Source organism: Drosophila novamexicana, unplaced genomic scaffold, assembly GCF_003285875.2.
Source record: "Drosophila novamexicana strain 15010-1031.04,08,12 unplaced genomic scaffold, DnovRS2.1 tig00000387-arrow-pilon, whole genome shotgun sequence".
In the NCBI taxonomy this organism is placed as follows: domain Eukaryota; kingdom Metazoa; phylum Arthropoda; class Insecta; order Diptera; family Drosophilidae; genus Drosophila; species Drosophila novamexicana.
The window spans coordinates 2,644,927-2,657,528 of NW_020824800.1; the positions used below are offsets into that span (position 1 = coordinate 2,644,927).

General features: G+C 40.4%; 1 protein-coding gene across 1 annotated transcript; it reads right to left on the reverse strand.

Moving 5' to 3' along the window:
* Positions 1-2,130: 2,130 nt before the first annotated feature.
* On the reverse strand, positions 2,131-9,633 carry LOC115759972. Its single transcript, XM_030701123.1, has 12 exons — positions 9,282-9,633; positions 8,553-9,047; positions 8,328-8,476; positions 8,119-8,260; positions 7,248-7,421; positions 6,817-7,118; positions 6,602-6,757; positions 6,384-6,545; positions 5,880-6,051; positions 5,136-5,817; positions 3,900-4,129; positions 2,131-3,857 (listed from the first exon to the last, which is right to left on the reverse strand). Exons 1-12 carry the CDS (start codon positions 9,631-9,633, stop codon positions 3,724-3,726), a joined length of 3,150 nt encoding a protein of 1,049 aa, XP_030556983.1. The 3' UTR covers positions 2,131-3,723.
* Between the last annotated feature and the right edge of the window lie 2,969 nt (positions 9,634-12,602).

Sequence of the window (12,602 nt, forward strand, 5' to 3'; positions counted from 1 at the left end):
ACTTTTTATCACTTTTATCCTCCCCCAATTCCCTTCCCTCACAGGCATTCCACTGCCATAACTTTGACGTCTCTTGTTAGACCTAAAGGCCAGTTAGCATTTTCCAATATCTTAATTGATTTTATATTAGCCTGAATTACATATCTAACTGTCATTTAGACGCTTATCTAAAAATCTTAATGGATCCGACAATTAACAGCTACAATCTGAACAATTAAAGGGAAATGCTCCGCATTTTGTTCGGACGTAAAATATACACAACAGTTACCGTTGGATCTGTTTGTATAGTTGGCATACACATGCATGAACATGTACACACACACACACACACACACACACGCACATGCACGGATTGTATAAATAGTTGTATAGTCGTAAGACATTTATATAGACTTTGGCTGGCGGCACAAATTGTCTTATGCATTTTAGGCTGGCTTTACGGCTTCTATGTGGAATCTTTACAGTCCCCTCCTCCTCTTCTTTCTATCCAGCTAACAGCGCAAATATTGCCAGGCTTAACTGTGCTTTGTGCCCAAGTCAATATCAGGCAAATATTAAGCATACGCATAGTGCGCCAGCATAATGCATGAAAAATTGAGCATATCATTGACGCCGTTATTCTTGTCTGCATTGTTGTTGTTGTTGTTGTTGTTGTTGTTGTTGTTGTTGTTGTCTGGGTGCTTACTTGCTCAACTGTTTGCAGTCTAGGCACGTTCCATAATGGCGCCCCGGGTTATATGTAGGTATTATAAAGCGGAAATGGAGCCTGACTCTGACTTCCCTTTGGGGTCAAAGTTTTTAATCGCCAGGCATTAGAGCTTGGTATATTTTCGGTGTGTGTTTGCACAAATTGACGTTTTATGTTAATGCTATTAATTAATAAATAAAATATGACATTTTCGTGGCTAAGTTTGAACCTTTGCCTGGGTTTATTAATTTTTGCACGTAATAAATAAAAGCTTATTGCGAGCACAGCCGAAAATCCTGCGCCGAGCTTCCCAGCAGCCGAACATCCTGCATCCTGTGGCTAAGCCCATGCTGTGAATTTAATTTCGATCACTCTTCGCATTTGAATGCGGATATTTCAATTTGCGTTGACATTTGAATTGGATTCACGAGTTTCTATTTGCATTTGCAATTGCTTTATTTAACATTTATCACTAAACTACTAATGATAAAGAGTTACAAATTGAATTATTAAAGTACAAGTATTTATGCGTTGCGCAGCGCCCAAACGACGCCCTCGCCATGTTTAGTTCAAAATTTTCATATCTAATTTATTCATGCTTTTTTGTCGTCTGGAAATTTGTTTAACTACAATTGTACCTTAAGTTAAATAGTTGACAAATTGAAATAGTATTCTTTTTTTTTAGATTGGGGCATTGAGATATGCATGATTTGTGTGTGTATGTGTGTGCGTGTGTGTGACTAAAATAATTTATGCCTAATTTATGCAAACTTTTTTTTGAACACAAACGGCGCAAATTTTTGTGGCACCAACAGAACACAGAAGAGAGGGCACAAGAAAAGGTAAAGTCATTTCAAATTGTTTATAGTTTTGAGCGCAATTTATGGTTAATTAGCTTTTATGAGCTCGCAAATTTCAGCTTTCGCCTGACATTTATTAAATAGTTAATTTGTTTCATTTTATTGCATGTTTTGGCAGTTATTCGTTGCCCAAGGCAATTTCATAATTTGTAATTCCTTATTAATGATACCCTTGCAGAGTGCGCTTAATGCTCATCAATAAATTATCTAGCTGCATTCAATGCTGTCATTAGTGTCGATTAATAAACATATAAATCTGTGATTAAAGCAACGAATATTTTATCTAACAGAGGTTATACAATAAAAGAGCTGCATAGTGTACGAAGAGGCAAGAATTTGAATAAATATTACATACTTTGTTATATAAGCAGCTCGAAAAACTCCTTTTTTTTTACTGCAAAAATCAATAAGTTAGATTTATTGAAAGTACATTTTTCCAAGCTCTTAAAAAAGCTGCTATGTGAGATATATGTAAATTACATATCTCACATAGCAGCTTTTTTTTCTTTCCTAATCTAAAATAAATTAAAAATTAATCAAAATTAAGGACTATCCTCTAAGAGACTTAAGGGCATATCAATTTGAGCTTTATACTTTTGTAAATGGTATTTAATGTGTTTTTCTTTTCTCATATTTCAGCTAAATAAAGGTTAATATGCCTGATCCGGCAACACAAGCCCACATATATTAACCATTTTATATTGCCCAAACGCAACAAGCTAGTGTAAGCCGGTTTATAATAAACAAAATTGGCAGACTCTATCACATAGCTATGGCTAACAACTAAAAACCAAATCTTAAATTCTCGACCAAGATTAAAGAACTTAAGCTTCTGGTTTTCAATCAGAAACTTGTTGACAAGGCTTTGCCAAAGATCTAATCTCTTTACTCCACAGAGGCTAATCCAGCTAATTTGTCTGCAAGGGTATTTGATCTTCGGTATACCGTAGATATTTGAGTTCATCTTGTTAAAATTGTATTTAGGCATTCATTAATTTAATGAATTTAATACTTATGTGAAATATAATTGAATTTATGCCTCGTTCATTTGTTGAATTTATAATTCAAATTGTTCTTCTTTTTTTTTGCAAATATTTACTTCCGCTCCATATCGTTAATTATTTTGTTTAAATATTTGCACATATGTCCCTATTAAGATTGTAGTGTAATTATTATAAGTTGGCTTTTAATTTATTCCGTTCAGTTTATTTAATATTGTGAAATATATATATTTTTTTTGTTTGCGCATTGTTCAATTGCGGTTGACTTATGCCAGAAATTGTGCTTGCAATTGCAGTTAAAAACATATGACATCATATGATCTCATTATAATAATGAATATTACATATTTTCTCAATGTGCGCTCCATTTAAAAATAAGGCTCAATCCCCACAACGAATGGTAAAATGGCAAAAAGTGTGGAATATTTCGTAAAATTCTGTGCAATTTTGTTCACTTTCGAGTTTCTCATGCATCTTAAACGTATATGGAATATTTAATTTAAAAATAAAGTACAAGTGGAAAAATACCAAAAAAAAATACAAAAACTGTGCCGTCGGCCGTATAATTGCCTCGACTCGAGTATATATATTTCGTATTGGTATCGGTGGATAATTTGTATGTGTACGTTTTTAAAAATGGACCATTTAATATGTTTTCTCGTCCCCTGCCTGGCGGCCTCTTTGTTTATTCATTTGTTAATCTTTATTATTCTTTTATTGTTGTTGTGTTTCCTTTTGTTATGAAAATATTGCCTGGTAGCAAAGTTCACTTGAATACTTTTGTTTGAGACAATGATAAAGCTTTTCGTCTGCTAACTGTGTGTCTGCTTGTGTGTGTCTGTGAGTGTGTGGGAGTGTGTGTATTATTTATAAATCTATGTTTACGTTTAGAAATCGGCGAAACCGCATAGAATAGTATTGTTGTTAATAATAGGTTTATAGATTTAGAAAATTCATCGAGTTGCGTTCTTTTGTTTTTTGTTTCTTGCTTTTTGCTTGTGGGATTTCGGTTAATGCTTCGACTTCTTCGACTTGGACTATACGTGCTACTAACTACGACAAAAGACTAGAAAGATGTGACAATTCGGAATTCGATTCACGTAACTGGAGTACAACTACAAAATATGCTATGCGATTCTACTGCCCAAGTGGCTGGGGACACGCCCCCGCCCCCTTACACGGAGGTGGTGATTTGCTCCACAAAGTGAACGGGTCGGCACAGCGACTGCGAACGCTTAAGCCGGCACTGAGGATTGCCTCTGGTTGCCTGACAGCTGCTGCCAGCTCCGGTGCCAGCTGCGGCGCCAGCTACTCCTCCTCCTCCGCCTCCTCCTGTTCCAGGCATATGACGACCCTGTCGATGTGGAGTCCGCTGCAGCGAGGCGTAGGCGTGCGGCACGTAGATAAACTCACGGGAGGGCGCTGCCACGGCTGCCACGCCTGCCCCATGACGGCAGTTACACTGCTGCGACATGGTCGATAGGCCCTCCGGCACGCTGCGACTGCGTGCCGAACTGCCGCCACCATATGTGGTGGAATTGGGGCTGCAAGTGCATATGAGTGGCTGCCTGTCCTGAGATCTGTAAATAAATGCGAGCGTGAGGGGGATTGGCTCTTGAGAGGTGCTTTGGCTGGTAAATAGCGCAAGTGCAAGTGCAATGATGTTGTTGACATTATGTTGGCGCTGACACGAAGCCGAACAACTCCCAATTGCATTTCTATGGCTTGATGGCATTAAACAAAGAGACACAGATTCGATAATTGAACGTCAGTTTCGTATGAGCTGCCGAAAACTTAATCATGTAGAAGGCATGCACTTAATTCCAATTGCATTCAAGTGCATCCATTTAACATGCTCTCCGGCTCAATCCATTCAAATACATATCAGGCATAATATTCAGTTAAATTAATTAACCATTTAATTGCATGGATTGCATTTCTCAGTTAAGTGTGAACGATAGCTTCTAGAAATAAATCGCATTGCTTAACAATTCAATTTTCTCTTCAATAAAAAGTAACTTCTAAAAGGATTCACATAAGTTATCTACTTATTAATTGAAAGTCGTCTCAAATCGGGCTTAACTGGTTGAAGGTAGATGCTAACATGAAATGTATATTAAATCAATTTTTTAATTTATTAATAGCCTGTTGAAAATAAATCTCTGTGCACGTTAAACGCATTGAAAAGCTAACTATTTTTTAAAAGGTTGTAAAGCTCACACTAAATTTAATGTGACTGTTCACGTTTGGAACCAACGCCTATCCTTAAGACACGATTTGCGAAACTGATTTTAGAAACCATTTGTTTTTGTTTTTTTTATAAGCATAATAGTATCAACATCAAACAGTTATCATTGGAAAAAATCTTACTTTTGCTTTAAAAAAAAAAAAACCAATGGAAGATTATCTTTAACTAGCAAAAGATAACTGATGGAAAATATCTTTGATGCTGCAGAAGCTCAAATATTTTGTTGAAAAATAAATGAGTCTATGCTTTGCGCAAAACTCACTTAGAACCAAATGGTGAAAGGACATTTCCTTCATATACACATTTGTATAATATTCAGGTGCATTGATCTGACTTACTTGGGAGACTTGCGGCAGCCGAGTTCGTAGGTGCTATGCCAGCTGCAGTACATCTGGCCATCGCAGCAGTTGTGCTGCTGGATGAAGGAGAGACTCCGCTGCAGGCGCTTGCCCATCTTGGCGCCAATGCTGCCCTGGCCCAGCTGGTAGGGTGTGCGGTTGGCCTGCTGCATGTCCAGATTGTGGCAGGCCAACTGCTGGGGATGTGTATGGGTATGCGCATGAGGATGGGAATGCGTATGCTGGGCTGGCGGCTGATGATGCTGCGACAGATGCGAATGCGACTGCTGATGCATGTGACGTTGACAGTAGTGGGAATTTGTGGCCTGTAAATGTGGCTCCATTTGATTGAGGCTGATGCAGCTGCGGCTGAGCAGATCGGGTGCCGGATAGTCGCCATAGCCATAGTCCAAAGGCAGATTCGGGCGATGGTGGCGCGCCGACGAGTGACGCATCAGCATGGGCGTGGGCAGATGCCCATTGAGATGTCCACGCGGCGGCTGCTGCTGCTGCTGTTGCTCTTGTGGCTCGCTGATGAAGAAGATGATGATGCCCGAAATGGCGGCCGCCGCAGAGCAAATATAATAGCCGGCACGCCCATACTTCAGCGAGTAATCATTAAGAAAGGAAGTGAGGGGCACGCTAATGAGCACGGGCACCGACTGGACGCCGCGTATAAAGCCTGCAAAAGAGAAGTTTTACGAAAACATTAACTCCAATTAGAGTTGATTGCATGGCACATACCCCAGGCCTTGGAGAAATGCTTCAGCTTGATGCGTTCAAGCGCCAAAATCTTCAGCGAGTACTGAAAGCCGCCCAGGCCAATGCCATAGAGCCAGCTGAGTATGCACAGTCCTTTGTAGCCCATCACAAAGGATAGAAATAGTATGGCCAGTGCAACAATGGATATAAACAGCTGCAAATTGAAAGAGGAATTGTTAACAGTGAGACTTAAAAGTTATGCTCGAGCTACTGTTATCCGGCCTTGACGGAGCCGAATGAAATTAAACTAAAATCTTTAAGTTTTCACCCATTTTTCGCACGTAATGCGAATTTCCGGTTTAAATGTGACGATTTTCAACAGATTTTAAATTTGCTTTTAATTAATAAAAATGGTTTTAAAAGTAAAATGATTTTATATTGAATATTTTACCAAACGGTAAAGCAATTAATGTGAAATCAGTCAGTCAGTCAATCAATCAATCAATCAATTAGCAAAAACGTCTTTATGTTTCTAAATAAACTCACTTGAGAAACAATCTTGGTATTGATCACAAATTGTCTGATCACAAAGCAGCGACGCAGCAGTGCACCGGCCAGCACCACGCCCAGGGCCATGGAGATGCCCAAAAAGGTTTGCAGCAGGACCAGCTCCTGCACATCCGAGCCCTCCTTGGCAGCATTGAGGGCCTAGACCAAAACCGTGTAATCTCTGCTGAGTTAAGATCAAATGAGATTCTACTTACCATAAGGAACATGGGCGTATAGATGCCGAATGCAGCCACGCTGGAGGTCATCAATAGAATCTTAACTGTCACGGATTTCAGCGATGATATGTCCAAAAATAAATATCTCGTGGGTGACTCCACCTCCTGAGTGAGTTTGGGCTTCTTCTCGCGTAGCTAATAGTTAAAACAGTTAACAATAGATGTAGAGTTGCGAGTTTTTTGTTTGTACTCACCTTTTTGCGCTGGTTCTTCAGGTGTTGGATGGCGCGACGTTGCGGATGGTAGAGGGATGCGGGTCGGTACATGAGACCCATGAAAAAGCTGAGCGCCGTTAGAGCGGCAACGATTTGCAGGCCCAGGCGCCAGCCAGCCTTGCCCACGCCCTCTTTCAGTATGACGGAGAACAAAGCGATGCCAACGCCCTCGCCGGACATGGCCACCATTTCGACGAATTGCCGCCGACGCTTAAAGTAATTGCCCAGCATCACGGTAGAAGCTTCACGCACCATGGAAACTCCGATGCCGAATACGATGCCTGCGCAGCGTGCGGAGTATAAAGCAAATCAATATGGGAACCAACACATCCGGCACACAACTTAAGTATATCCCCCCACACAAACACACACATACACAAAAGCATATAAACTCTATACTAGATACGTACCATAACTGAAAACAACCTGACCGAATTCCGTGGCAAATGAAGTGAACAGAATGCCCAGCGGCATCACCAGGCCACCCACAATCGAGAGGAGGCGTATGGAACGCTTCCGGCACAGCGACACCACAAACGGTATGGCCAGCATCGAGACGGACCAGCTCAGGGCGCCCAATAGTTCTACAAAAGAATTCATAATATTGTTTTACTTGTGTACACAAAGCATAAATATTCATTGAAAATGCTATGTAAGCTAATTACGTACATTAAATAATTCCTAAGGTAATTACGTACATTAAATAATTCCTAAGAAATTGCAGATATATGTTTATATATATTCCAGTTCAAAGGCAAAGAAAATTCATGAATTTCATATATTACATGTATCCAATATGGACAAATATCATATGTAAATATATGAAAAAAATACTACAATTTAAATTAATTTAAAAGCTAAATATGATTTTGTAACAAATAATTTTAAATTGTCAAAAAAAAAAGAAATAAAGATAAATTTCTAAGTCTCTGAAGTACTTTTTTCCAGGATAAATTAATGATAAAGTTGAAAGTACCTTTGGTATGCTCAACATTCCATTTGTATCTAAATTCTTGCATGTTTTATTTACATAAAACCTTATACGTAACGTACAAGAGAATATTTACCTTTAAATGAGGTTTAAGTTTAAACGAGTGAAATGAAAATTCGACATATTTTTTTCTAATAAAATTGAATATCCCTCCTATTTTGTTTTTTTTTTTTTTACTTTCCATAAATAAAATGGTTTGTTTCATACATAACGAGCATTTGAACAATGCTGAATATTTGCCAGACAGTCTGAACGTAATTCAGCTTTCAGAGTTAATAAACTCAACTTACCGATGCCGCTTGTGTTATGCAAATGCTGAACGGCATAGAACAAGAGCAGGCCATAGCTGAGCTGGAGGCCAGTGGTTAGGATGTGGACCAGGAAGGAGACGCCACAGATGATCCAGCCCCAGCCGCCATCCGGATAAAAGTACTAAATAGATACAAATGGCAGACAACAGTAAATGATGCAATTAAAGTTGTAAATGCAGGGGACCTACCTGTCGTATGCGTGTTGTGTCCACACCGGTGCGACGCAGTGCCGGAATATTGCGATGCAACAGATGAAACTCACGATCGGCGAGTGCTGGAAAGGCCGAATCCTCCTCATCGGTTATGTGGCTAGGGTGGTGTGCAGCAGCATCAAAGCCTGCGAGACGAACAATTGAAAGTTGATTAAATGGAAAACAGGACACAAGGCCGCAGGACCAAGGCTTATTACTCACCCAAATAACAGCCGCCATTGGGCAAAAGTGGCTTGGGCGGCGGCGGGATGTTTCTGTGCTGCTGCTGCTGGTGTTGCTGCTGGTGATACCAACTATCGCAAACGCAGAGCTGCGGGCCGTAGTGGGGCATGGGATTGTACATGTAACAACAGGCATTCAAATTGGGATTGGCATTGCTCGGCGCATACCAACGAGCAGGCTCATGATGCGGCGGTGGCATTGAAGCCGCGCAATGTCGACTGCAGCCTGTGGCTGCATTTGCATAGAGCTGTTGCTGCTGCTGCTGCTGCTGCTCGATGGTGGGCAATGTGGCATAGCTGCCAAAATTGTCACAATGCCGCTTGGCATTGGCTTGTAGTGGAAAGCGCGCCGGATTTGTGCCATGGCAGTGATGTGGCAGCAGCTGCGCTGGTGGCGGTGGCTGCATCGCTGGCGTTGGCATTTGAGGCTGTTCAGTGGGCAGATTGGAGAGACGCGGACATGAGACCCACCAGGCCAGCGGCTGGTTGTTAAAACGGCACTCGGTGCACAAATAACGCGGCGTACTCAGTGTGGCAGCTGCCTCCTGCCTCGGCTTGGGGCTAGCTGCTGTTGCAGCTGTTGTTGCTGCTGCTGCTGCTGCTGCTGTTGTCTTGTTGTGGGCTTGTTGCGGATACGAATGATGTTGTGGTTGTTGTTGTTGTGGTTCTGGATGCTCACAGCTTAGGTTGTATCTTCGTCACAGCGCACATTTGTTGCACAGCACGGAGCTTCTGTGCTTGCTGCGCACCAGACTCGAATATGGCCTCAGCTCCTGCTCCTGCTCCTGCAGCTGCTGCTGCTGCTCCAGGCTGCGACTCTGACTCTGACTCGGACCGTGGCAAGGCTGGCCAACGGGCAGCAATTGCGGGCAGCTGCCGTATAGCGCTGATGAGGTATTCGAAAGACGGCGATAGTATGGAAACCGATGCTCCATATCATTGCCAGCATCAAGGGGCGTGGCACTTTGTTGTCGTTGCTGTCGCAGCGTTAAGCGTGGCAAACAGGAGCTGCGGTTGTCTCGGTCACTGCAATTGCAATCGCATGTGCACTGGATGACCATTGTACAGAACGCACAGCCGCTGTATACTATATGTACAGTGTAGTGTTGTGCTAGGCAGTGCTATGAAATGCTGTGTGTGTCTGTCTGTCCACTTCAATATTGGCAGCGCATAATGCTCGTTGCTGAGGTTTCTAGGCCAGCGCCATCCAACTATATCCAGTTCGGGGGGGCCATCTCCGATATTTCGGTCCACATCAGTGGGTCAACAATGTTGCGTGTGTGTGTGTGATTTTTTTCAGCTTCTGTTTCTGTTTCTGTTTTTGGCACTGCAAAAATTGGGAACGTGCACACACTGCACCAATAAATAAATAAATAAGAATCAATTTGTTTACTTCACGCACACACACCCATTCAGGTGACTAAACAAGCACACACAACATACAGAGCACATATTTCATATGCATAATTTAATTTGCTGTTTAATTGCGTGAATATGCCATTTGCCTGCGAGCAATGCGCAACTTCAAAAAAGACAAATTACAATGGCGGTCACAGTTTGAGAGCCATCGGATTAGATGGCTTAAAAGCATTCGATTGGTGGTTTTCGATTTAAGCACTCTCATATGCATTTGTTCAAATCAAATTGTTCGAGTCCAGCTTTGAAGCATGCAATTAAATTTCGAGTATTTGTTGAACTAAATTCCACTCTTTGACAATTATTTATTAATACATATTGCAAATAGAAAATGTTAAACAAAACAATTAGCTCGAGATTTCGCTTTGGGCACAGCCCCAAAAGTTCTGCATGCCTTAAGGCGTTTTCCCCTAGTGAAGTTCTCTGTTAAAAAATGTTTCTCAAAAATATTACGTATAAGAGTCAAATCTGTAGAATATATTTAATATACTATATTTTTTTTTTTTTAATTTCGCATAAGTTTTAAACTTTACTTGATATTAATAAAAATTGTACTTCTTTCTTCTTTTCTTTTTTCTTTTTCTTTTCTACATGAAAATCAAACATAAATTACAATTAACAACCATTGGAAGCATAACAAGTCGCTTCTGAGAACTCGAGGCCTTTATCTAGCGATTACAGTTGACTAATATCCGACTGTAAGTAGCTAAATTAATAAGCTGGTGTTAAATAAAACAAACAATATGAGGTGCACTCGGCTGGTAAAACGATACTCATTCATCTGTGCTGAGCTGAGGAATCAATCATCACTTATCGGTAATCATGAGCGCACACAAGAAGAAGTCGAACTGGTTGAAGTATTTATAGCCCGGGTGCGTCACATAGCTAACTGGGCTAAAATAAGATAACTGGCAGGCGAGGCACATCATTCAATTTGCACAATAACCGCTTGGGAATTAGAAATGAAAAGTGAATTATCGCCTGTGGCTGCCAGAGAGTGGCTGATGAACTGAGTAACGAAGGACATGCCAAAAATGAATTCAATTAGGGTATCTGCAAATAGTTAAACGAATTAAAACTGCGGCACAAACAAACAAGTTGCAAAACGAATTTGCTGGCACTCGCAAGAGTGAGGATTAAACCATTATTCGAGCGAGCTCTGACTTTGAGAAATTGACCAACTGATTGTTGTGGACAGTTTGGCACTTTTGTTACTAAAGTTTTTGTCCGCATTTATAGAAATTTGCCAGCAACAAAAAAAAGCCAGACTTTAAATATGAATATAGGTCACAAATCAATTGTACACAATTGTGCACTTAAAAAAAAAATTAATAATATGTATGTTTAATGAAGGCAATGTAAGTTCCATGATCCTAATAATAAAAAAAAAATTGGGAAAATAAAATCTATTAAGGAAAATGTTTAATTCAAAGAAACAGCAGAAAAATTATAAGTAATTATATATTGTTTTGTATATTCTATTTCTACTTGGAATATCTACTTTGATTGCATCGAATTGGATTCGATATCTAATACAAATATATTTACAAAAAGTCCTTTCAAAAGATTGTATCGTAGTCCTAGAATATCTGCTTGAATGCTATTAAAATAACATTCCCAAATTAATTCAGGTATACAAAACTTTTATAAGTCTGAATGCATTTGCTATGAATGTAGACTTTTCCACATTAATTCCATATGCAAATTCGTTATCATCCAGATAAATACAATTCCCCATTTGTTGGTGCCAGGCCTGGAAGATTTCAATTTTTTAAGTGTACTTTTTTTATAGGTGAGCTCGCTTTATATTTTAAGCACATAAAAAATAAGATTTAAATGAAAATTTTCAGCAATCCCCGATAATGCTTCTCTTAAGTCGTTCCCAGTTTTATTTTTTCAGGTTGTCTTGTCACATGATTGATTTGTGTTGTTGTCGTTGTTGTTATTTATGGAACGAGAAGGTCTTGCACAGTAGCTATCTTGATAGCATTGGGGACGATTTGCAGGCATCGATTAGTCCAGTGTCCATGGAACAGGCTATAAAGATGATAAATGATTTGGTTTGTTCAGCTATAAGGAAAAACTTGCAACATTTTCCATCTGACCCGGCTGGCATGTGCAACACCTACCAAAGCAAACAGCATCAATTGCAAGGGCTTCACCCTGGCTGCCCCACTATTCCATTTTTATGGTTTCACATAACGATTTTGGCCGACAACAGCAAGAGTGGAACTTTTTACAATGCACAACGGCGCATTTAAATTGATTGTAAGCAAGCGGGAAGCAAAACAGGAAGCATCCAACGAACAGCCAACATCAATCAAAACGCATTGTGCCCCGGCGCCCACGTTAAGCATCCATCGGGGAGCTGCACAACACGCAGCCAGCTTAAAAATGAGGCAACATCCAAATCCACCAAGCCCCAGTACCCACCCACTACCTGTAGCAACATTAAATTTAAGCACAGCAGAAGAAGTAGCAGGAGCAGGAGCAGCAGCAATAGCAGCTGTTGGAGCAGCAGTAACACCTACAACCAATACGTGAGGACATCCTCGTCTAGTCGAAGCGCTTCCTTTCCAGTAAATGTGTGAGCATACACAAAAGAATGTCAAAG

Coding starts and splice junctions, on each gene's coding strand:
- LOC115759972 (XM_030701123.1), bottom strand. CDS start 9,633: ATGGTCATCCAGTGCACATGCGATTGCAATTGCAGTGACCGAGACAAC. Junction 4,130..5,135: donor GGCTGCCGCAAGTCTCCCAA/GTAAGTCAGATC, acceptor ATTTATTTACAG/ATCTCAGGACAGGCAGCCAC. Junction 3,858..3,899: donor GACTCCACATCGACAGGGTC/GTCATATGCCTG, acceptor GAGGAGGAGTAG/CTGGCGCCGCAGCTGGCACC.